This window comes from Trichoplax adhaerens, genomic scaffold (assembly GCF_000150275.1).
Source record: "Trichoplax adhaerens TRIADscaffold_3 genomic scaffold, whole genome shotgun sequence".
NCBI classification, from domain to species: domain Eukaryota; kingdom Metazoa; phylum Placozoa; class Uniplacotomia; order Trichoplacea; family Trichoplacidae; genus Trichoplax; species Trichoplax adhaerens.
This window is the reverse complement of record NW_002060945.1, coordinates 8,954,788-8,978,930: the sequence shown is the minus strand read 5'-3', so window position 1 is coordinate 8,978,930 and position 24,143 is coordinate 8,954,788. Positions and strand designations below refer to the sequence as shown.

General features: G+C 35.8%; 3 protein-coding genes across 3 annotated transcripts; 2 read left to right on the top strand and 1 right to left on the bottom strand.

Annotated features, from left to right (window-relative positions):
* Nucleotides 1-5,400: 5,400 nt before the first annotated feature.
* On the top strand, nt 5,401-15,358 carry TRIADDRAFT_55030 (uncharacterized protein; the record flags this gene model as incomplete). The annotated part of the gene is made up of 10 exons (XM_002111230.1): nt 5,401-5,476; nt 10,302-10,532; nt 11,083-11,205; nt 11,892-12,514; nt 12,608-13,057; nt 13,179-13,581; nt 13,679-13,878; nt 14,083-14,335; nt 14,436-14,629; nt 14,720-15,358. The coding sequence occupies 10 exons, from the start codon at nt 5,401-5,403 to the stop codon at nt 15,356-15,358; spliced, it is 3,192 nt and encodes a 1,063-aa protein (XP_002111266.1).
* Nucleotides 15,359-18,036: 2,678 nt separating this feature from the next.
* Nucleotides 18,037-18,390, top strand: TRIADDRAFT_55029 (uncharacterized protein; the record flags this gene model as incomplete). Its single annotated transcript, XM_002111229.1, has 1 exon — nt 18,037-18,390. The coding sequence occupies one exon, from the start codon at nt 18,037-18,039 to the stop codon at nt 18,388-18,390; it is 354 nt and encodes a 117-aa protein (XP_002111265.1).
* Nucleotides 18,391-20,795: 2,405 nt separating this feature from the next.
* Nucleotides 20,796-23,940, bottom strand: TRIADDRAFT_63804 (uncharacterized protein; the record flags this gene model as incomplete). The annotated part of the gene is made up of 8 exons (XM_002110672.1): nt 20,796-20,920; nt 21,065-21,137; nt 21,234-21,388; nt 21,485-21,552; nt 21,621-21,706; nt 21,810-22,012; nt 22,217-22,314; nt 23,665-23,940. The coding sequence occupies 8 exons, from the start codon at nt 23,938-23,940 to the stop codon at nt 20,824-20,826; spliced, it is 1,056 nt and encodes a 351-aa protein (XP_002110708.1). The 3' UTR covers nt 20,796-20,823.
* Nucleotides 23,941-24,143: the final 203 nt, after the last annotated feature.

Below are 24,143 nucleotides of genomic sequence, written 5' to 3'. Positions count from 1 at the left end.
CAAGGCGGATTTGCACACGACAGTAGGTAAAAGGATTGCAATGATCAACAAGGCCAAGGTTTAGTTAGCGGCTGCGTACTGTACTGTCCATATAGAGATTCGAGTTGAGAAAGGTTCGCTTGAGTAAACGCGTGAAGCACAGTACTGTACACTGTACTGTACAAAGTTTTAGATCTGTCCGAGGTTCGGTTCGGGTCTGAACCGAATACTTTTTACTCCGAACCGAACCGCTTAGCAGGTTTTTGCTAGCTGGGGTTAGCGTGTAGTGTGCAGTCCAATCCGCGGTACATTGTACAGTACTGTACAGTACATGGACCATCCACCTACAGTACAGTACTGTAAACTGAGTGCACACTGCACACGCTTTTAGACAGACAGACATTTAGCCTTATTTGGTCAACAATGAAAGTCAAACATGGGGTTGAAGTACGATAGTGATGCAAACAGTCGATTCTGAATTGGACTGATATTTTTCTTTCTAAATGAAGTAATTTTACTGTCTATGACATCCCATCCCATTACCTGTTGCTAAGCTTTGCTTGGAAGCAGTAACTTCACATCATCAATGTTACTCCTATGAATCCCAGCCCAAGTCTATTTCTAGTGGTCCATACTACTACATATGCTAACATAGACAATACCAACGCTGCCGATAATGATTGGGAGACAGTTCAATGGACAGCATATAATATATCACCTGTGATATACGCTTTAGTTGAAATGATCAGTAAAAGAGTCAGCCCATATTTTTTTTTTTATTATATTGAATCCGACCGCTTCCTGTCCTATTTAGAGGACTACAAGTAAAACAAAAGAACGCTGTCTTGTGCACTCAGGGTCCGGTCCAGGACTTGTAAAGAGCATCAGCTCGATGGATTGGAGTGACGATGAAAGACGAGTATTCAACTGTACAAATTGCTAGCAGAAATGAATTCACCAACACTACTCCATTATAGATAGGACACCGTATGCTTCTCTACAGCAGCGTTTTGCAACTTCCTTCTTCTTTCAATCGGAAATCCGATGAACGCACTGAAATGAGGTTGAGAGAATGAATCAATCAATACAAAATAAACCTGCCAGGTATTATGGGCACTCTTTTGGGGGTTAAAGTCTCTGCTTTTCTTATATGTACAATAACGGTATAGTAGCGATCGAGATTTTTACTCTTACAGCATGTACCTCGAACAAAAAGTACACTGAGAGAGATATGAAGTAAGCGCGCTGTACCGTACAAGAAAATGTGTAGGCCTATCACTTTTCTAAGCCACCGTATTTTTTCTTGGTCACCTACTCTACCGGTGAAAATCATACAAACCAACCTGCCAGCTCATTTGGATGTCAATGGTGAATAGTAGAGCGACTAGTACACTCCCTAATCTGGTAGACTTTACACTGCAGCTTAAAGCTGCAGTCGGTTACAGTGCTTGAGAACATAATGTGGAGTACTGTATCTTCTCTATATTATATTATTTATTTTATTATCTTATTCTTTCCAGTTTCTAAATACAAAATACACAAATTAGAACTTTCATACAATTCCTGCTCGGATGCAGCGATCATCAACACAAATACAACATTACTCTAGTGCACGTGCACTGTTCAGTATTATTGGCACATCTAAACCTACTACCGTGTGAAAGTATCAAGTAACCTTGTCCACGTGGGAATGTAAACCACAAACTGAATGCCTTCATTTCTCCATATGCTTGGCAAAGACTGAATAATATGAGAATACCTGCCGTATGCTATCAACACTTTGATGTTATTGATGACGATTATCAGTTTTCCGATGTTGTACCAATAGAACAATGTGTAACTGTACCGTACGCGTTTTTTTAAGTAATGCACCCTTTGTGAAGACTGAACATTTTCGATCAAATCATTCACCTCTTAAAAAAACGCGTAGCGTACACCTGAGCGAATAATACTGTACTAATAATTACACCTATGATATCATCAACCGCTAAGATTTTTCAATTTGTTCCATTTTTGTTGTTGTTATGCTGTACTCTACTACTTTTTACTCTTGATCAAGCCATTGATCATGAATAAAAAGACAGCTAACAATCATGCCATTAAAATAAGCAACGAAATAGTGTTTAACTGATAGCTATCAATAAATTTGAAATGTACAGTATTTCATGACCCTCAGTCCTTGTATTAAATTATTCAATTTTTCCCCCTTCCCCACAAATATCGTATGGACGAGCGATCGTAATAAATACATTTTCTCGACTCTTGCACCAAGTATTCTCTTTTCAATAGCATTATACAATAGCAGTGTTATTCTACTTTGCCTGAAGAATGATTCACTGTCCATTAATTTGATTGTATGGTTAAAGTTTTACGTTTATCAAATGGATTGGATAGCCACCGCAATTTATACAGCACACACACAGTGAATGCCGGTGCTCGTGTTGGCTTTCATGTCTTGTCATATTCTACAGAACTGTGTTATCGATCGAGATTAGGAATCAATAGCATTCGTTTGAACCAGATACTACTGTAAGAAATGAAGTAGTCCCTATTTTGAACTCTAGCCTTTAGTAAACGATTTACATTATACGTACTGTGCTGTATATTACTACTATACTGTATACGTTGGGGGTAGAATTAGAATCAGTTCTTGAACCTTCAGCACATCAAGTAGTGCGCGGCAGTTAGTATGACGTCATCACTGCAAGGATTTGTAGTGAATAATAATACTGTGTAATAAATAAATAAATAAATAATTAATAGTAGCCGGTGTGGTTGTTTGCAATAGCGCTGCAAAGCTCCGAGTAAACGCTGAATCGTTGCGAATGGTCGCCTTAGTTATCGTACAGTATTTAATTATTTTATTTATGGAATCATCAACACCAAGAAGCGAGGAAGATGATTTCACCCGTGCTTCTTATTACTGTTATCATATTACAAGTATTTGTATTGGAAATGAATGATCTGACGTTCTAGAATTCTATCTACTGTACTGTACTTGGATAAGAATTGTATGAATGTTGGGGGGGCATGCGATCCGCACAATAGACAATTCTACACGTCTTGTAGGATTGACTCCCTTGATGGACTAGCACTCGAGCGCAGGACGAACGTACCTGACAAGAGTACTGTACTGTACACTGTACACTGTACAGTACATGCAGTGATACAGTACCGGTTTTTGTGCTTGACGTTATTGGTAGCATGTGACCTGCACAATACTGTAGACCCGTCTTGTAGGATTGACTCCCGGATGGACTACTGTAGCACTCGAGCGCAGGACGAACGTACCTGACAAGAGTACAGTACCGTACAGTACTGTACTGTACACTGTACAGTACATACAGTGATACAGTACGTGTTTTGTGCTTGAAGTTATTGGGGGCATGCGACCTGCACAATAGACCCGTCTTGTAGGATTGACGCACTGATAGACTAGCACTTGAAGCAGGACGAACGAAGCCTGACAAGAGTACGTGTTGTGTGCTTCACCTTTTAGTCTACACGTCTTGTAGGATTGACTCACTGATAGACTAGCACTCGAAGCCTGACAAGAGTACGTGTTGTGTGCTTCACCTTTTAGTCTACACGTCTTGTAGGACTGACTCACTGATAGACTAGCACTCGAAGCAGGACGAACGCACCTGACAAGAGTACGTGTTGTGTGCTTCACCTTTTAGTCTACACGTCTTGTAGGACTGACTCGCTGATAGACTAGCACTCGAGCGCAGGACGAAGACATGGACAAGAGTACGTGTTGTGTGCTTCACCTTTTAGCCTACACGCCTTGTAGGACTGACTCACTGATAGACTAGCACTCGAAGCAGGACGAACGAAGCCTGACAAGAGTACGTGTTGTGTGCTTCACCTTTTAGTCTACACGTCTTGTAGGATTGACTCACTGATAGACTAGCACTCGAAGCCTGACAAGAGTACGTGTTGTGTGCTTCACCTTTTAGTCTACACGTCTTGTAGGACTGACTCGCTGATAGACTAGCACTCGAGCGCAGGACGAAGACATGGACAAGAGTACGTGTTGTGTGCTTCACCTTTTAGCCTACACGCCTTGTAGGACTGACTCACTGATAGACTAGCACTCGAAGCAGGACGAACGAAGCCTGACAAGAGTACGTGTTGTGTGCTTCACCTTTTAGTCTACACGTCTTGTAGGATTGACTCACTGATAGACTAGCACTCGAAGCCTGACAAGAGTACGTGTTGTGTGCTTCACCTTTTAGTCTACACGTCTTGTAGGACTGACTCGCTGATAGACTAGCACTCGAGCGCAGGACGAAGACATGGACAAGAGTACGTGTTGTGTGCTTCACCTTTTAGCCTACACGCCTTGTAGGACTGACTCACTGATAGACTAGCACTCGAAGCAGGACGAACGAAGCCTGACAAGAGTACGTGTTGTGTGCTTCACCTTTTAGTCTACACGTCTTGTAGGATTGACTCACTGATAGACTAGCACTCGAAGCCTGACAAGAGTACGTGTTGTGTGCTTCACCTTTTAGTCTACACGTCTTGTAGGACTGACTCACTGATAGACTAGCACTCGAGCGCAGGACGAAGACATGGACAAGAGTACAGTACGTGTTTTGTGCTTGACATTACCATAGAAAATGCCTGTAGAAAACAGGATATACCAGGATGACTGCATTAGTTGATTGGAAGCGGTAGATTCGTTGTCCTCTTTCTCCTATTGGGTACTGACGATGTCGATCTCTTTAGATGAAAACACGTTGAAATGAATTCCATACGTAACAAGATGTGTGTGGAAAGTCATTGGAGATTTCTAAGTGTAATATCAGGATATTTTCCACACATTTTTGCGTCTGTCATTTAAATGGCACTTGAAATATCAAATGACTTTCCAGTACAGTATAGATCATAGCGGTTTGAACCGAACCGAACCGAACCTTTCTCAGGTCTACTGAGCTTCCACACACGTACTGTACTGTACACTACGGTACTTTAGACCCCTAGAGTACTGTAAAAGCATTGTTCATTACAGTCTAGAGGATTGTAGGGCAGGTGTTGTCATGACTGACTCTCTGCCTGAAACATGGTTAGTTTACAATCTACAGTACAGGTGACTACAGTGGTGAAGTGCGCTTTCAATGAATTGAATAGCCAATGCAATCTTTTAAGATTAGGGTAAATAGATATTGGAAAGATAAATCCAAATGCCTTGTTGTACAATTTTCTCTCCATAGACTATTTCAATTAACATCGGCTATTGGTAATAATATTTCACAACTTTTAGAGGCTTAATTGATTGATTCATTAATTGAGATATTTTGTCCTTGCATGCCAATGGATAGACGTAGAAGCATTCTTCCTATTTGAAACATTGCCAATACCCAATCAATTGAACTGGAGAAGAACGCGTGTTAACGTCAACATCCACTTTTCAACATGCCTATCCGTCGAGGCTTAAAGGCGCCCCAAAATATATTTATTGAAACCATTATTAAGAAATTCGATGGCCCAGGTCTGTATATCGATTCTATATGGTCATTTTGCCCATTTCCAAAGTGGGTTTTTTTTTCCCCCTCTATTCAATATACGTACGTATCTTGTTTTTGTGCTCGGGCGGCGATTAAACTTGATCTCCTTGCTATCTCGTTTTTGTGCTCGGGCGACGATTAAACTTGATCTCCTTGCTATCTTGTTTTTGTGCTCGGGCGGCGATTAAACTTGATCTCCTTCCTATCTTCAATGCTCCAATGATTCATTGATCATGATGCGATGGAAATACGGTACAGAAACAGACTACTACAACTGGAAAGTAGGCCATTTTTGTAGTCATGATGATACAATAAAGTCCCCCAAATATACCCATCACTACAATCCAGAACACGACTTACTCCAGTAGGATAGTAATGTATCATCCTCAATCAAAATCAATCTCCAGTTTCTACGAGTAACTATACCCCTACCATTTTAATCATCATCACTACCCTGGATGGTCATACTTTCACTTTCGAGTCGCGCCGTTGTCTACTACTTGACCGTCAAATGATTTGATCATCATCGTGTATCGTCACTGGCATAGAATACTTGGATGATAATGATCTCAACAATTTCGATACAATATAAAATGTCTTTGACTTTTCCAATTTATGAAATCAAGCTAGGACAGTTTGGATCACATCTATCCTTTTCGATCTATCCAACAATACTCTACTGCACACATTCATCAATACAAATTGCTGTCTCCATCATCATTTGCTCGTAATGACTATGAAAGTGAATTGACGCTCTTATTACAGCAATGGTGACAACAGATGCTAATGATGATTGTCCTATTCGATACTGGAATGACTTAACAATTAAAAAATGAACTACCGCAAATCAAATCCAACCATGCCAGAAGTAAACCATTCTAATTACGAGTAGTCTATCAATCTTCGACTTGCAAATATTCCAGTTTTGACCATTTACATGTAAATAGAACCAATATCGATACTACACTACTGTATTCGAATGAAATGACAGCTGTATTGGGTGAGTTTATTTGGATGCATTATTCTTTATTCCTGCTGCGACTGTTTCATTCAAGAAAAAATTGGATAGCATCCGTACCCGTCTTGATGTATTATTCGTTACATGGATGTACATACATTTAAAGATATACTGTGATAATATATTTATAATTGAAATATTGTAAAGGCGGAAAACGATGCTATACTCTGTACAGTGGACAGTACAGGTATGACCAACTTATCAATTTGTAGTTGCCCCCAAGATTCTCTCTCCCCCCCCCCCTATTTATTATTTAGTCAAACCCAACCATGGCCATTATTTAATAATGAAAATATAAAATTTTAATCTACAAAGCATATACAGTACTACGTTAAATGTAATAGCCATGTCGTTTTATTTTTTCACCATGTATTTCGGTATTATAGCCTATTGACGTTGAAGGTGAAAGTTAGCAAAATCATCGTGTGAACGAATCCAATGCTATTATTGCAAGTTGACAATTGTTTATTAATTATATTCTACAACGTTAAACCTGTTTCAGCGTTATTCCCTTTTCACTAGCATGTACAATTGTAGATATTACGTTTGTTTAGAATTCTTTCTACCTATACAACATTCAGTTTATGAGATATCCAGTGTTGAACTGTTCATCCGGTAAAGTATTCTTGGACACTACTATCAATTTGGAGGCGGTACGATTGACTGAATGCAAGCTGGCCTTATTGTATTGCACATTATTTTGATTCCTCTTTAGCATTGTCTACGGTGTTCCACCACTACCGTTTGACTGTTTTATCCGTGTATATTGCCAATTTTTAATGTCCAAATGGAAATCTCGAATGCTAACTGATATAGTGTAGTAAACTGAGGTTATTCATCTTATGGTGGGTGGGTTCCCGTATCTTGAGCTATTTTCCTCAAACCCTCGGGCTGCTGGCCTTTGGCTTAATAATATTTTTTTTTTTTTACCTTCAAAGTCTTTACAACTTGTATAACGCGGTCCAGTAGTTGAAAGAGTTCCCCGTTGTGGGACTATCGAGATATTGTTTACTTAATAAAGTCTCGGTGTTTTGAGAACAAAATCCAGGTATTTTTAAATTTCCACGCCTATAATCTTTGTCCATGGAAGGATATTCGTATACTTAGTTCGGCTTATAATCGCTTTATGTGTTAATAGATCTCCTCAACTACTCCACTAGTCAGGAACTGTATTGTTGCGATTTGCAAGTTATCTTAGATTTTGATAAATAAGAAATTCATTTCTAAAAAAATGAATGTTGACTTTTGGGATTCAAAGCATCCCTGTAACCAATATCTTCATAACTTTATGTACTGTACTGTACTGTATACTGTAGCGGTAAGATATCTCCTATGGTACTAAGTGAAAGCTAACCCAAAATGACTGAATAAATTAAGTCATGATGGTTTTGTCGTTAATACTGTCAACCAACCTCTCTACTTGTCTATATCATAGCTGAACAATTACTATTCATGATTTATTTACTGTTGTCCGATCGCAGCAGGTTAATGGCAACTTGATATACTGTACGTTTCCAAATTGTTAAGTAACGATGTTCATTTTGTATGTAGAATTAGATTCAATTCCCTACTCGTTTCAGATCAAACGTTCATCACGATCAGCCAGCAAGGACTGTTGTGTTTATTATCGATAATATCAATCATGTAGCTGCCTAGTATGAACTGAGCTCTTGTCTTCAACTTCTACTACAGTAAACAATATTTTATCGTAAATTGTAAAACGTTATTACGCACATTACTGTCAATATTATGTGTACAGTATACTATCATTATACAGTAGTTCTAATGACCGGTAGAGCAGTTGAATAACGGTAGATAGTTGATATTGATACTCTGATTTAACTACCTTATTACAGTATTTTTGATAAAAAAAAGTGCAGACTGCGTTTTTCAGTTACCCATTTTTATCACCATTTAAAATGGATTGCATTGCCTATAATACTGCAATTAATATAATAAATCTAGATTTCGGCAACTTGCGTTGATTATTTACAATACACACATAGCAAATTTCTCACATGCATTGCATACCCTGTGTTCTCTGTCAATACAGAAGTAAATGGAGTATGTACAGAAGAATTATTATTTTTACTATAGCTAACGTAATTACAGTCAGTCGACGTGCATAAAAATATACACGCAGGCTGCATTTTACGCTACGAATCCCTACTGAGTAGACGCTTGAATCAAATACGATTTCGATAGCATATCATAAATCTTAGAAAGTTGGCAATATTACACGTCAATATCAGAAATTTGAAATTTTGAATTCCCATGATAAATAAATTTTAATCACAATGCAAACTAATAAATCCCTCTTCTAATAATAGAATGAGTATCTGAATTGAATAGTAAAATAGTACCTAGAGACGTCTAAAAGCCGGCGATCAAACTTGGTCATAAATTACGAATCGTACATTCATAGAAATCTACTGTATGGACTAATATTGAACAAATAATATGATAACAGCAAAGAATATGTTATAAAGCACATAGTTTTGCCGTTGAATCTAATTTTTTATTTGTTTATTTGCGTATGTATTTATCCTTTCATAATCTTGGAGAACATCTGAGTATAGTTCTGTGAAAGAACTAAAGTTGTTTTGAAAACGGCTTAACAATACCAGATTAGAATAGCATTGAAATTAATTAATCCGATACAAGCCTCAGGCTTTTTGCTGATCAAATACTGCACCTTAATTTCAGTGCACTAATCTACTAATGATACAAATAACTCCAGTAAGTATGTCCGGTGCCATATTGTTGTTCGTGGACTCTAACCCAATATACAGTATACCATGCTTTGTACTTTTATCGCAGTAGAAGTAGAGTTGTATAATAGAGGAGAAATATGTCTGAGAACATTGAGGGAAAGGAACAAGGGACAAGGACTTTTTAATAAAATAAGCGAAAGAGAGAAAGGGAGTACGGCAATACGCATAGGCCAAGTAAAATTCGAAAATTACTTTCAATAGAAACCGACTAAGTGGACAGACAGATACAACAAATTTCGATAAAAGCATAACTTCAACAAGAGTAGACTGTTTATAAATGGTGGTAAACTAAATTGTACTACAGTATACCAACATAAACATGCCGTACTAGAATAAAACATTGATCAAAAATCTGGCACATCACTGACTCTACGTTGATCTATTTTTATGCAAGATACACCACAAAATAGAGAGTGATTTCATTTGAACATAGACAATAATACATACAGTAGATAATCATGATAGTTTAATAACGAGCCTTGATCATCTCGTGATTTGGTGCTTGATATTGATACAGTAGATCCTCCTATTCGAATGATTGCATGTACGGTATAATTCAAGTCGTCACATTCAGCTACAGCCAATTTATACTATTCTAGAAAATGTACGTACTTATTTAGTTTATGTAATTCAAAAGAGTTGAATTAAGAAGAATATTTAATATATTGCTATATTTCCAAAGTCTAATTTACAATTAAATCTTATCATTAAGCCAAGTTTCTAAAATTACATTCAGAAGAATGGAATTTTGGCTCTTCATTAGATTTAATTAAGGATTATTACAATTAAATCTTAAATGTTTTAAAAATGTTGACCTTGTAAAGATGATACAGTATGCTATATTCTAGAAGTATACTGCTCTCTACTGTAGGTGAAAATAAAAATATATTCTGGGCTTTACCACGTGATAGATCATATTTCTACGATCATAGTGTTTAACAGATATAAAAAATTATACATAAGAATGTATAAATGTTATAAGAAAACTTATCATTATTATATTATGCAATTCTACAGGTCGAAGCTTCATATTGGCCAATGCTACTGTTCCTGATTGCCCTATTGTCTTCTGCAGTGACGGATTTTGTAAACTTTATGGATACACTCGTGCTGAGTTAATGCAAAAGTCGAGCCATTGTAAATTTCTACAAGGTGAACAAACAGATGAAATTACCATCAATTCCATTAAAAAATTCCTAACGGAGCCTCATGAGCAACGAATTGATGCAGTCTTTTACACGAAAAACGGTAAGCACATTAAACTAGTGGTGATAGATCACTTATTCTAGGCCATCCGATAGTGGAGGTTGTTAACATTAAATTTTGCACGACCTACTGGTATCGACAAGAATTTCAGTTTCAGTATTGGCATACTCTCATAAACGACATCATTGCACTTAAATCAGTGAATTTCGATACTTGATTTACCGTGTGTGAACTAAAGGTTAAGCATAAAATTATCTATTACACTGTTAGAGATACTAGTTACACTTGCACGGATAAAATTAAAGCTACGTATTTATATCTTCGAATACCATATAGCAACTCGATTTATTTGCAACGTGTTAAAATACTTTAGCACTGCTTCTGTTAACTCCAAAGCTTATTCCTTCGAAATAGCTGTAAATTAATTTTGTATCATGTTGTAAAGCTATTATTAAAGCATGGCTTTTATTACTTAATTGAAAAATAAATCCTACAACAACACCTAATTACTGATTCACGCTATCATTTTACTATTGTATCGATTTATGGGATGCATTTTATAATAAGACTATGATTTGGAATTGTGTTTCAGAGGTTCCAATTATAGTATCAGTTTTGGTAGCTCCCATTGTCAATGATGTTGACAAAATTGTGATGTACATTGTTAACCATGAAGAACTTACTGAAAATATCAAAATTAAAAAACAGAACAGGCGTAAGTACTATTTATTTATTATTAAAGTTTAATAATTAGCCAATTTCTCAACGCTTTTGAAATGCCTTTGTTCGCCTACGGCAGTCTTTCTGGGAAAATTTCCACGAATTCAACCTGCTTTATGTTACATGTTTTTGTAAAATTTCTATGGTGCTTTCCTTCATCTTTAACCTTACATGAATCTAAGGAACCAACTGTAGACCAGTTTTATACCTAAGTAAACCAATGAGCCTATGCGAGGATAAATAATGACACATAATGCAGTATTTTATAGTCCCCAAAAATGATCATTATATCAGTATTTTACTTGCAGTTTGAGATGATAGCGAGTGGGAAAGTCGCGTCCGAATTGGCATATTTTGATATATAAAATATCTCTGGGAGTTTTTACTGTAATTATCCGCAAACATTCGTGTAAAGTCTTAGAAATCTTGAAAAAGTCATACGCAACCAATTAATTATGCACGAGAAATAATTATTAAAATCATGTATCTAATGGTTGAGATATCCTGTGTCTTAAAATTTTCGTGTTATATATACAAATTCACCTGCCAGCTACAGTCTGGCTTATCATGAATTGATAGATTTAGCTTAATTTATTATTTATGTTATCGATGTATTTGTATTCTTCTCCATGATTTATCATCCTCATATTATTGTCTTGCTTACTTGCGGCAATGCTGTAGTTTCAAAGATAAGAAGATTTTCAAGGAAGCAGAGCACCCATAACAATGTCAACCAAGTTACATTACGAAGTCAAAGATCTGATCTATCAATCTCGTCAGCAATAAAAGAAAATGAATTTTCATTAAATAATAAAAGCAACCGTGATGAAGACTCTTCAAGTGTTACTGCCGGTATTCCTAAAGTTAAAATTGGTAGTAAATCCCTATACTACTCTAACACCAAACATCCAGACAATATACAAAAACCTCAATTTGAAATTGGAAATTGCGATCGCATACATATTACAGACATTGCGGACAAGACTGATAGTGCGAGTACAAGTACTTTTAATGCTGATGATACCTGTCGCGATGATGACAACGCCAGTAATAAATATAACGTTACTGCAACTGGTCGTCTTACTAACGACTCAGCATCTGTAAATGACGTAAACATTCGACGTCCAGCTGGTGCAAACGAATCTAGAACATCATTTATTAGCAATAGATTAAATAACTTACGTCAGTCAATTTCAGAAGCCAAGCGAGGCAAAGATGCGGAAATAATCTCCGCATTAGATGAAGTAAATGTTAATCCATCAGACGTTACTCAATCGGAGAAAAATAATAAAAGATTTTCGACGGTTGGTAAACTCCTCTTTATTATAGTCAAATTATTTAATTTTAATTTTAAATACCAATGTCAAATATTGAAATTAATATATATTCTATTATAGGTTCGCAGATCAGCGTTACCACAGTATAAGTTAGAAGAGATTTATATTCCAAAATTCATGATTGTACATTATTCCATGTTTAAAGCCTTTTGGGATTGGTTAATTCTCGTTGTTGTATTATATACTGCGATAGTGACACCCTTTGCAGCTTCTTTTTTGCTAACTAGAGACGCTCAAAAAGCTATGCTAGATCGCAACCCTGAAACACGTTCGAATCACGCTATCGACGATGCTTACAATGACCCTTTATTCGTAATTGATTGGATAGTGGATATTACGTTTATTATAGATATTTTAATAAACTTTCGAACAACTTACGTCAACTCGAATGATGAAATTGTAACTGATTGGAGAAAGATCGCACTCCACTACCTTAAATCATGGTTTATAATCGATATAATTGCGGCGATTCCATTTGAACTCTTTATTGGTGGGGAACAAAATGACCAGGTATTATCACATGTATTAATTTTTCGGACCATCTACTGAATAGTTTGTGTAATTTATACCAGCTGATATTCTTTATAGTTAAAACTGACTATGCAACTACTCTTAATCTTAATTTTCCTAGACTATCACTTTAATTGGTCTACTCAAAACCGCCCGTTTATTACGAGTTATCCGAGTAGTAAGGAAGGCCGATCGTTATTCCGAAACAGGAGCTGCGATACTCATTCTACTCATGTTTGGATTCGCTTTAATAGCCCATTGGCTCGCTTGTATATGGTATGCAATTGGTGTTGCTGAAAGACCGGGACTGCCAAAGCCGAAATATTCATGGTTGGATCAACTGTCAGAGGAAATTCACCGTCCTATCAATAAGACCCTTGGTGATAGTGGCCCCCCGATAACTGATCGTTATTTAACTGCATTATACTTCACTTTTAGCAGTTTAACTACTGTAGGATTTGGTAACGTCTCGGCAACTACTAGAGCAGAGAAAGTATTCGCTATTTTGGTAATGTGGCTTGGGTGTAAGTAAAGGAATATCTGTATTATTTGTAAAGTTATGTTGAATTTTTTATTCGATAATTTTGAATAAAGGGGCATGTTTTCAATTTTATTTTGCAGCTCTTATGTACGCATCGATATTTGGTAATGTGACAGCCATTATCCAGAGGCTATATGCCAGTACTGCGCGATATCATGCTCACTTAAAAAAGATTCGAGAATTTATCAAATTTCACAAAATTCCGTATCCACTGAAAGATCGATTAGCCGAATATTTCCAACATACCTGGTCATTTCACAAAGGGATTGATATGACATCAGTAAGAAGAAAAATAACTTCGTAATTATAGCAATTGCAACGTATGGTTTGCGCCTATACAGCACGATACAAGCACGACAATGCTTACGAGTATATATTTGGTATTGGTTGTTTAAAAGCAGGACTAATAACCTTGTTAATAACTAATTTTTTCCTGGTACTGTATACAGGTTACTAATTATTGAAATGTGTAATTTCGGTATAGGTATTAAAGAGTTTTCCGGAGAGTCTACAAGCCGATATTTCCTTACATCTAAATAGGAATTTATTAGAAAACTCTGGTGTATTTGCGACGTCTTCACCTAGCTGTCTTAGATCGCTAGCTTTTAAGATTCAATCTACTCATTGTCCTCCTGGTGATTACTTAATCATGCAAGGCGATAAGCTTAATGCATTGTATTTTGTTTCTCGCGGATCGGTCGAAGTTCTTCGCAATGATGTAGTAGTTGCAATATTGGGTATGTTGTCGTATGATCTTAAAAACTTGCTTTAAATGCTAGTGTGTAGTATAGTCATCACTTTAACATATAACTTGAAAACTTTCTAATATTTACTTAGGTGTTGGTGATACCTTTGGTGAAAACTTTTATCTTCACAGAGAAATTATTAAATCCAATGCTAATGTTAGAGCATTAACTTATTGTGACTTACATACTATTAGTAGAGAAAGTCTCCTTGAGGTACTAGACGCGTATACAGATTTTGCTGAACACTTCTCTCGTGAACTGGAAATTACTTACAATTTAAGAGAGGTACTATTAAATTGCTAGCGCTCATAAATGAAAACTTTATTATACATAAAGGATGCAAACAAGTTGTATGACGTTATCTTTTATCCGTAGAAACGAGCTACAGTTGAAAATGAAAATGACAATGATGAATCGAACGTTAATTCTTTACCATCACTTCCAAGAGAAAGAACCCGTAGCAGTGCTGTTACACTTTCGGCTCGTAGCTTGGAACACCTGTACAGTAGAAGTAATGCTGAAAAATGTAAAGTTAGAGTAAGATCAAGTTCTTCGTCTATTACAACAAAGATTAGTAGGAGTTATCTGTCTCCTGATGATACAACAAACACTACAACACAATCGTTGGATCGTGCTAATACCAATCACGATGAAGTTACTAGCAAGAGTGTTGACCACAGGGCAGAGTTGCAAAGCAAAAACGATTTACATGCAGAGAACCACAAAGGAACTAGTAGTGTAGACAGTTCAAGTCTATGTTCACATAATAAAGAAGGCTTATCCAGTGTTCTTGATACATGTAATAATGAACATTCTGAATGTTCGTCTTTTCCTATGGAAGAACTGAAAGGGCAAGTTGCGATCCTATCGAAACGTATAGATGAATTAGAGAAGCACCTAAAAACAGATATTAAGTCTATCTTCTTGCTGTTACAAGAGCAATCTGCTCAGTACACCGAGGTCGCGAAACTGATGATGACAGAACCTCTCGCTGAGCGCAATTCATCGGTGTAATATGATAATCTTTTTCCGAGCTAATTACTTTGAATGTACAGACTATCAATGATTTGATCGCGCCACACATAATATAGTTCTCTTTTGTATAAATTCTGTGTACATATAACATAGCCCATTTATTTGCTACTCTAATCACGCTATTGTGGATTGATTTTTTTATTTTGAAATCGTGCTGCATTTGTAAAGATTCCTTTTTATATATGATGAATGATTCATTACCATTTTATCCTAATTCGAGGAAAAAATTGCCGAAACTGATTTACTGTATATACGTCTATTTAATACATTAATTAAATGAGTTGTGTAAGTATATGGTACCTAATTACAATAAGTTATAAACTACTGTATGATTTATTATCATTTTCGTATAAGGATAAAAATTTCTTCTTTACAAATTCTGTGCCTATTACCCTTATCATATTATTTAAATGTACCTACAGCAATTATAACTTTCAGTCATGGCTTACTGTATGTTTCATATTGTACTGTACATTGTATATGCTGTACAGTACAATTGGTATCTTTTATATAGCAACTATACTTGCTTTCATTGCTCAGCGCCGCAATACATCCTTCTTGTTGTATCATGTAAAGATAGATGATGCTATTTTTTTAAATTATTTCAAGTTGGAATTTAGATATTGATATCTATGTCTAATTGATGTTGACATTTGCCGTTATATAAGATATACCATTTTACGCCTTTGAATAAAACTTGTATAATTCAGATTAACCGTAAGTGCCAAACATATAAATATAATACTATCGTTTTGGGTTATGGACTGTAGGAAAAGGCATCGTTATCCAGGTAGAAGTTTTATTCTTACGCACGCAACAAGTGCTCGCATTAACAGTTACACACATTAAAGTCATTTTTTTGGTGGTATATCCATCCTTTCTGCTGTAATTCTATAGCCATCATATGCAAAACCGTCATTTATTTTTTAGCGTATAAAGGACTAGCCGAACCCGTACACTGGATATAGCACATTATCGCCATGCCGCGCGAATGAAGGTTCTGATAAATAATTTAACGTAGTTGGAAGAAAATTATACGTTGAACCGTTGCAGCGCGTACCATTAGAACGACTGTATTGTACGTATATGGACTACGAAATAATTTCTCAAGGATTCGTTGATAGTTTACGGTCCATATAAGTCATGTATTAGCTCTGGTCCACCAAATTGGACTATCCTAATCATGTTTTAAAGTGAGTGAGAAAGTACGATCCTTTCATTACTGTACCAGAGACTTTTCATTGCCTTGCAGAAGTCCCTGATGTACTGTACTACTGTACACTACTATGCTGCATCAATACCGGTAATATTTCTCGATGTCAGGCTGAGTGAATGGGATGAAAAATCGATAGGGGAATCAATCACTTTATTAGAAATAAGTAACAAGGAGATAACCACACAGGGAAGACAGATTAGGTAGTCTGTCATGATACTGTATGTTGTACAAGATAATAATATGAATAACTGTTCTATTCAGTTAAGTGTAGTAATATGTTCTAATGACATACAAAACCATATCCTTGATGATTATCATAATCATAATAATGGACTGATTCAAACAATGAATCAATATATATGTAACTTGCCATTACTGAAGTAATTGCCAAAACAGTTGGAGCTACTATTATCAATGAAGTCGTTATTATTGAATTGATAATGTTCTGATTATGAAAATTCTTATTTTATTTTACCAAGTTCTCTGATTATGACTAGCGTAGTACACTGTACTGTTGTACATCGTACAATCTAACAAATATATAGCTAACTACTATATATACTGTATACGCTATATATATATATATATATATATATATGTACTATTTATATATGCTATATATATATGTACTATATATATATATATATATATACATGTATGTACTAGTTATATATGCTATATATATACCGTAGCAATATATATATATTTATATATAGTACTGTATATACATACTGTACTATACTATATTTATACTGTAGTCAGTACAGTACTGTACTATCTGTATCTTCTCTGATTATGACTAGCGTAGTACTGTACATCGTACAATCTAACAAATATACTGTATAGCCTACTACAGTACTATATTTATACTTTAGTACAGTATACTGTATATATAGTACTGTATATAGTACTGTATATATTTATACTTTAGTACAGTACTGTAGAATCGCCTCTACAGTGTACAGTTACAATACATACAATTAGACACGTCTGGTACTGTACGTCATTCAAACCAATAATAAAATTAGCCAATGAAATCATTGTTTCCATGGTGATGTTTGGACCCTTCCCTTTTCTAGCGGCGAAAATTTGGTGACTCATTTCCAGTACTTGCCCTTCTACCGTACGACACGTTCAAGACCCTATATAGAGATCATGCGGAGAAAGGCGATTTTTCAAATCGATGTTGTTTACAGATGAACAGTACTTAATTCCACCTGGAGAAGAAGTGGATCATACTATCAACTTGCTACTGTAGATTCGAATTGATTTACGACGTCGTTGGTGATTGATTCATTTTGTTGGCAGCACTGATTTAGCGACAACCACTTGCTGTGAAGACAAATTGTCAATTGAATGGTGTGTACTGTATAAATTGTTGATGACTGATTGCCGCAACGCTTAGTTGGTCATCTGTGGATCGGAAATAGCACAATCTCTCATGGATTTCGTCAATCTTTTGCCAGCGGAAATTAGTGTCATGATCTTTGGTTTAGCTAATTACAACGATTTATCTCAAGCTTTACAGACATGTACAACATGGCATGATTTTATTAATCATACAGATTATATCTGGAAGCAACTTTGCGATGTATCGATACTTGATGATGAGCAAGGTCAACAATCTCTCAAGCAATTGGCTAAAATGAACTATTATAAAAAATTAACTTTGAATTTTTGGTTATCGGGCAAGATGAGTCAAGTTTGTAGCATAGATCAATTACCGACATTCCCTACTAGACCTTTTGATGTCGATACATGGGGTAGAATTCTTGAAATGGAATTAACTCGTTAATCCTTAGCGTAACATACAAGAGTTCATTTAAGAAACGGATAAAGCCGATATTTCTTGTCAAGGAAGCTAGCCATTCGTGATACTGTAAACCATCATCTCTTTTCCGACCACTCAACTATTTTTATTTCTTCCTCAATTTTTTTCCTACTGTATGATCGTCAAATAATGTACTATAATGAGAATTTATCCAATTTGAATCAATTACAATGATACAATTTTGTAAAGTAAAGTTCTGTACAGAATTATAATGTAAACGTAAAGTGGATTGCTGTCGCAGTTATGTTAGACTGGCGTACGCTACGTACACCAGTAGTCGCTTCTTGAGATAGATTGGCTGACATTGTAAAGAGAATCATCTTTGCAATATAATCAATGATACAAGACAATCTCGAATTATAATATACAAATATATGTATACCACTGTATATGAAAGAAGATTTTATCTGCTTTGATACTGATGCGTGGATGTTCCTCGAACGAATAGAAATCTTATAAGAAGTTATTGCTGTAATACTTTACTGCTATTGCATGAAAAAATCTCGTTCTCAGTAAATAAAAGGATTTATCAAGTGCGCTAGTCCTATTAGGAAAACATGTTTTCTTCGATACTGTATCGAATATCAATTATCAAGGTGATAATCCTCACCAATTTTATTTATTGTGTTTTGCTCTTATTTATGACTAACTTGATATTTTACATCAATCCGGCAGACGTGATGCTTATCATGTATCACGTTTGCTGTAATGATTTTACTGAAGCCATAACATAGGATAAATAAATTTTACATTTTAACTACTATCGTTTTTACTCGCAATGGACTGTGTCTGTAGAAGTTAGATTCTATTTTAACTGTAAGAAATTATGATGATCACCGTCGAACCTCTTCAAATTTCTATCTTATATTAATCGTAAGGTGTGAAGTGCACAGTACGGTATCTAGAAAAGTGTAGTTAAAATCATTGATAGTAAAAGTCCAAACTGTCAAGACCTGCTGAGAGGGTCATGATCAATATTTACAAGTACTATCAATTGTGCTACTCTACTGATTTAGTTAATCTTATCGAGGCGTAAAAGCAATTTCTTAAATTATTTACAGCAGCTTTATAGACAGTACTGTACAAATTTTGCAAGTAGAGTGTAGTTCTGGTCTATTGAAACATCGGTTAAACTCTTCATTTGGACGATAATATATTTACGAATTGTAGCTCTAAATACAACTAGAAAGCTGAAAATTTGACCTGGGCTAGTAGACAATTAATAAAAATTAGCAATACTAATACAGTCAGTATCACCTTATGCAGAAGAAATCCCATTTTCTCTTCTATACATCTACGATAATCTTACACCTATTTCAGTATTAAATTTTGAATAGAAATCGCGATCATAATTAGTTGTTACAACTTTCCACAGTCACCTGTAATCCAGATGTAATTGTTACTTTGCGGAGATAGATTAAAATCAATCATAACCATTAAATGCAAAGATATCAAGCCCTACAATGACTACCACACTCAAGAATGCTGTTTAGACCTTTCCCACAGTGCACACTGCACTATGATTTCCGATCCTATCATCAGTACTAACATTGACTTTGCGATAGCGGACACAATTATTATTAAAATTTAAAATTTTAATAACCGATTTTTAGAGCCGTAAGTGCAAAATCAATCAGTTATATAATTATTTATAGAACCGGCAAGGCATTCTTTGAGTATTTTAAAAATCTCTAATATTTACATAACGAAAACTGGCTACGATTGGCAATTAAAAATTAATTTTTGAACAAATTTCTGTCAAAAAGAAAATAAGGAAAGCGACATTTTACGGCTCATTCGATACACTAATGCTAAAAAAATGAAGCAATCCAACGTGTTCATACGTAATTACTATTGCGTCGTATACAGCACATATTTAATGTAATGCAATAACAGCGCCGATTATAGCGAATTCGCATTATATACTAATATAGAATACGCATAATACTCAATAGGGTTGTTTCAATGCATTCTGACTGACTGCCTTTGTCGATACTTTGTGATAATACCTGTACAATATCTTGACGCCAAATTGACTATCATCGCCATAATTTTCCAGAATTTTACATAGCTACAGCGCTTAAAAAGTGTTCAGGGATGAAATAGATTTGAATTTTTACGGTACAAAGAAAGCCCTTATAAATCTGCCCGAGCAGTTGGTAGATACAGTTACTTACATTACAGTATCAAAATAGAAGATTCGCTTAATATATACGTTAGGAAAAATGATAGCAAAATTACTGTCTTGCAAGAGCTTATCCGTGCAAGCTTTTGTGTTAGGCTTGAGTGAGATGATATTTAAAATACAGTACTTTGATTGTATTTACTTTAGCAGTTTGACATACACACTTGCGTCGCACGCTGTCATTCTAAGTATTTTTACAGTAAGGAATAGATCTAATTGTTTCTTCTGGATTTTCTTCTTTTTTTTGTAGACCTTTCGTCATTGTCCATGTCGACTTTGCTTTCATTAAACCATGGGAGAGAAAATTCGCTGGATTGAAATGCAAGATCATGATTAACTTAGAACAATATTTTAATCCCCTATACTGACACAGTTGATCAGACTATTACTATTTTTGAATCATGACAAAAGATATTACAAATATATTCCAGTCATCCTATTTAGCTTATATACCTAGAAGGAAATATGGGGATTGTACTACCAAAGGCAACAACAGGTATCGTGTCTTCAACGCATATACCCTTTACTTGATTCCAAAAATGGTATAAATTATTATTCAAATTTGGTATACCAGACAAATTTTTACTGCTAAAGCTATATTACTTTGCTGCCTGTTACTTACTGTTATCCACTGATGGATCAAAAGAAGTTATTCGCTGTTCTTCAAGTGATTTTCTCTTACGAGATTTGGATAACGTTTTAGAAGTCGATTTCTCTTCAGAACGCCTTCTCAAGTTTTCTTTCAGTTGTTCTTCTCGGATTCTTTGCAAATCCCATCTATAAGTGAAAAGAAACCAAGGGCATTAATATTATCGAGGCTACAGTTTGGAATCAAAGTACTGAAAGTAATCAGTGCTACAAATAAAGATGAACCTTTTCCGTCTTTTTTCATCCAATTCATGCTTCCAATGACGTTTGGCGTAATCGCTATCCGACAATGTCTAAAACGCAATGAAATAGCAGATATTAAAATTAAGCGATAAAAGACATTGGCAAACGCATAACTCACTTCCGCTTCTTCTTCTTCTGGCTCTGCATTGCTTTCATCTTCAGGTAGCATATCATTAGAATCGTCACATACGCGCCACTTAGGGACTAATGATCAATGGATAAATGAACTTTTGATTACACTAGCGTTAATCTAGGACGGTATATGCAATGTAGCGGATAATATTAGAAAGTTTTTATGCTTCATTACCAAGTACGTCGTCATCTTTATTAGCAACCTTAATTGGTGGTACATTTTGAAAGTTTGATACAGCGCAAAAATTCATGATATGATCCAAATGTCGATAAGGTAGCTTTGTCGTCAGATAATTTGCATTTCTAAATCCTGTTATATTCATTTCATTGGATTCTTTAGTTTCCTTAACGTCATTTTCGATCTCAATGCTTTGAATACTACCCGTTGTAGAGCATAAAATGAGATGAGAAATAAGATAACTTTGAATAATTCATGACTATCTCTACAATCATCATCATCACTGACTTGACTCAGCTGAGCCTACTAGTAACCTTATACATTTTTACTAAGTACAGGCGTGGAAGTATGTTACTGGCCAATGGCCAAGTAGCGTACAATTGTTTGTATCTAATTTCACTTACGATTCTAACGTTTCCTCTTCACTTCTGACTCTTCTTCGAAGATTTCCTTTTCGTTCTAACGTGATTCTGCGTTCTAGTCTTTCTAGCCTGCTTCGTAGCTATATCATGCAAGACATAAGACATGATATAGTGCTAATTCGAGCTTGAAAGTGTATTTATAGAAGTAGTATACTGTAGAAATGCGATTGGTAATGCAGTCCAGCGAAGGAAAGTATAGTAGCAGCAACGATTTTCTTCTACAGCACTTATCATGATGATTGCCAATAGGCGTGGACAGTTACAGTTATATTACATGGACTCTGCTTTACAGTACAGTACTGTACTCTACACTAATCAAGACTTGCTAATGCATTGAATGGAGAATTTTTTAATAACAAGTTTATGAATGAATGTGCGCTACGCAGCAAGGTTAGTAACTATAGTAGTAAAAAGAAAGAATGGACTATGAATGATATTGTACAGTCAATACTATTAATCATCGACGGTTAGATTGAGCCTATTTACAGAGAATACACAGTGTTGTACAGTATGTTATATCCTGGGTCAAAATTGGATTTGGGAAACAATTTTGTCTTGGGTGGAAAACACCGGTGAAGCAAATTGTAAATACTGTTGTCTAATGTATCTACATCTATACTGTACAGTACCCTATCGTTGGTCGATTGAGCAACGTTGTTGATTGATGAGAATGTATTTTGAAGTATGTTACTAACTTGGCAAATAAGGCAAAATATGAAAACGATATCGGTGACAGCCAAGTGTAATTATTTTGTGGATGCTATCCTCAAGGCTGACTTTGCTTTGATTATGTCTTACGGCATAGACACTGTACCAATGATACAGTCGGCCATTGTAAAATTGTTATTGTTGACATGACTACGAAGGCTATTAGAATTGTGCAATGGCCTAAAGTAAGAAGAAGAGAATGTACATTGATCATTGATACATACTGTAAATCGGCTACTATATACAGTACAGTATAAAATGGACTGTTGAAAAGTAGAACGTCTGGTTCTCTCCTCCTCTACTAGACTTTCATCAATCGCCTATCATGTCATTAAAGCAAGTTGGGACAATATCATTGATCGATAGGCGCGCGGGCCATATGACAGCAGTCAGTGTTATTGTACTAGTTGAACGCATTTAACAGTACAGTACTGTCCTTGCATTGCAGTGATAGCAAAGTGATATAGTGTAGTCAAGGTGTGCTAGCGATCGCAATTTGGGAATCAGTTTGAAAAAAATGGACATTAGCGTAGTGTGATCGACTACAGTAGGTACGCTATCAGCAGTGGGTGTCAAAGGAGTGTAATCAACTATGCAAGCATAAAGTCAGTCAGGATGGATCAAGACGACATGATGTCGACTTGCAAGATGCAAAACGACGCGGAGGAAAATGGGCGCAATAACAGGGTTGATGAAGTAGAAAATGATGTGGCAAGGCTTACCTTTTCATTTTGATCTTTCAAGTGGGCAATTTGTTCATCTTTTGTAGTAAGCCAATCCTTTTGCTGCTGTATTAGCTCGAGATTAAAGAGCAATAACTGCCTCATTTGTTCCATTTGTAGCTCAACTCGGCTGACTTTTCCATCTCGATTTCTCATTAAGGTCAAATTGCTATGTTTGTTACCATTATTTTCATGATTTCTATCATTGTGTATGCGTTGATTGCCATCTTTGCCAGCATGAACAACTTTCCTACTTTCCTTTTTGTCACGGTTCATTCCTTTTCTTTGCGTTGAATTGGTCGATGAAATTGTAGGAAAAGTACCGTCGGCCTGGATGGCGTGCCAATGCTTGAATTGGACCTTTTACTGGCTAATTTGAGCTACTTGCTTGACCGTCTGCGCTACCAGTGGTTCTGGCTGGAATTGAAGGAGATAAACGCACGCAATCCAGATTGTGTGTTAGCAGCATCGACGGCTGT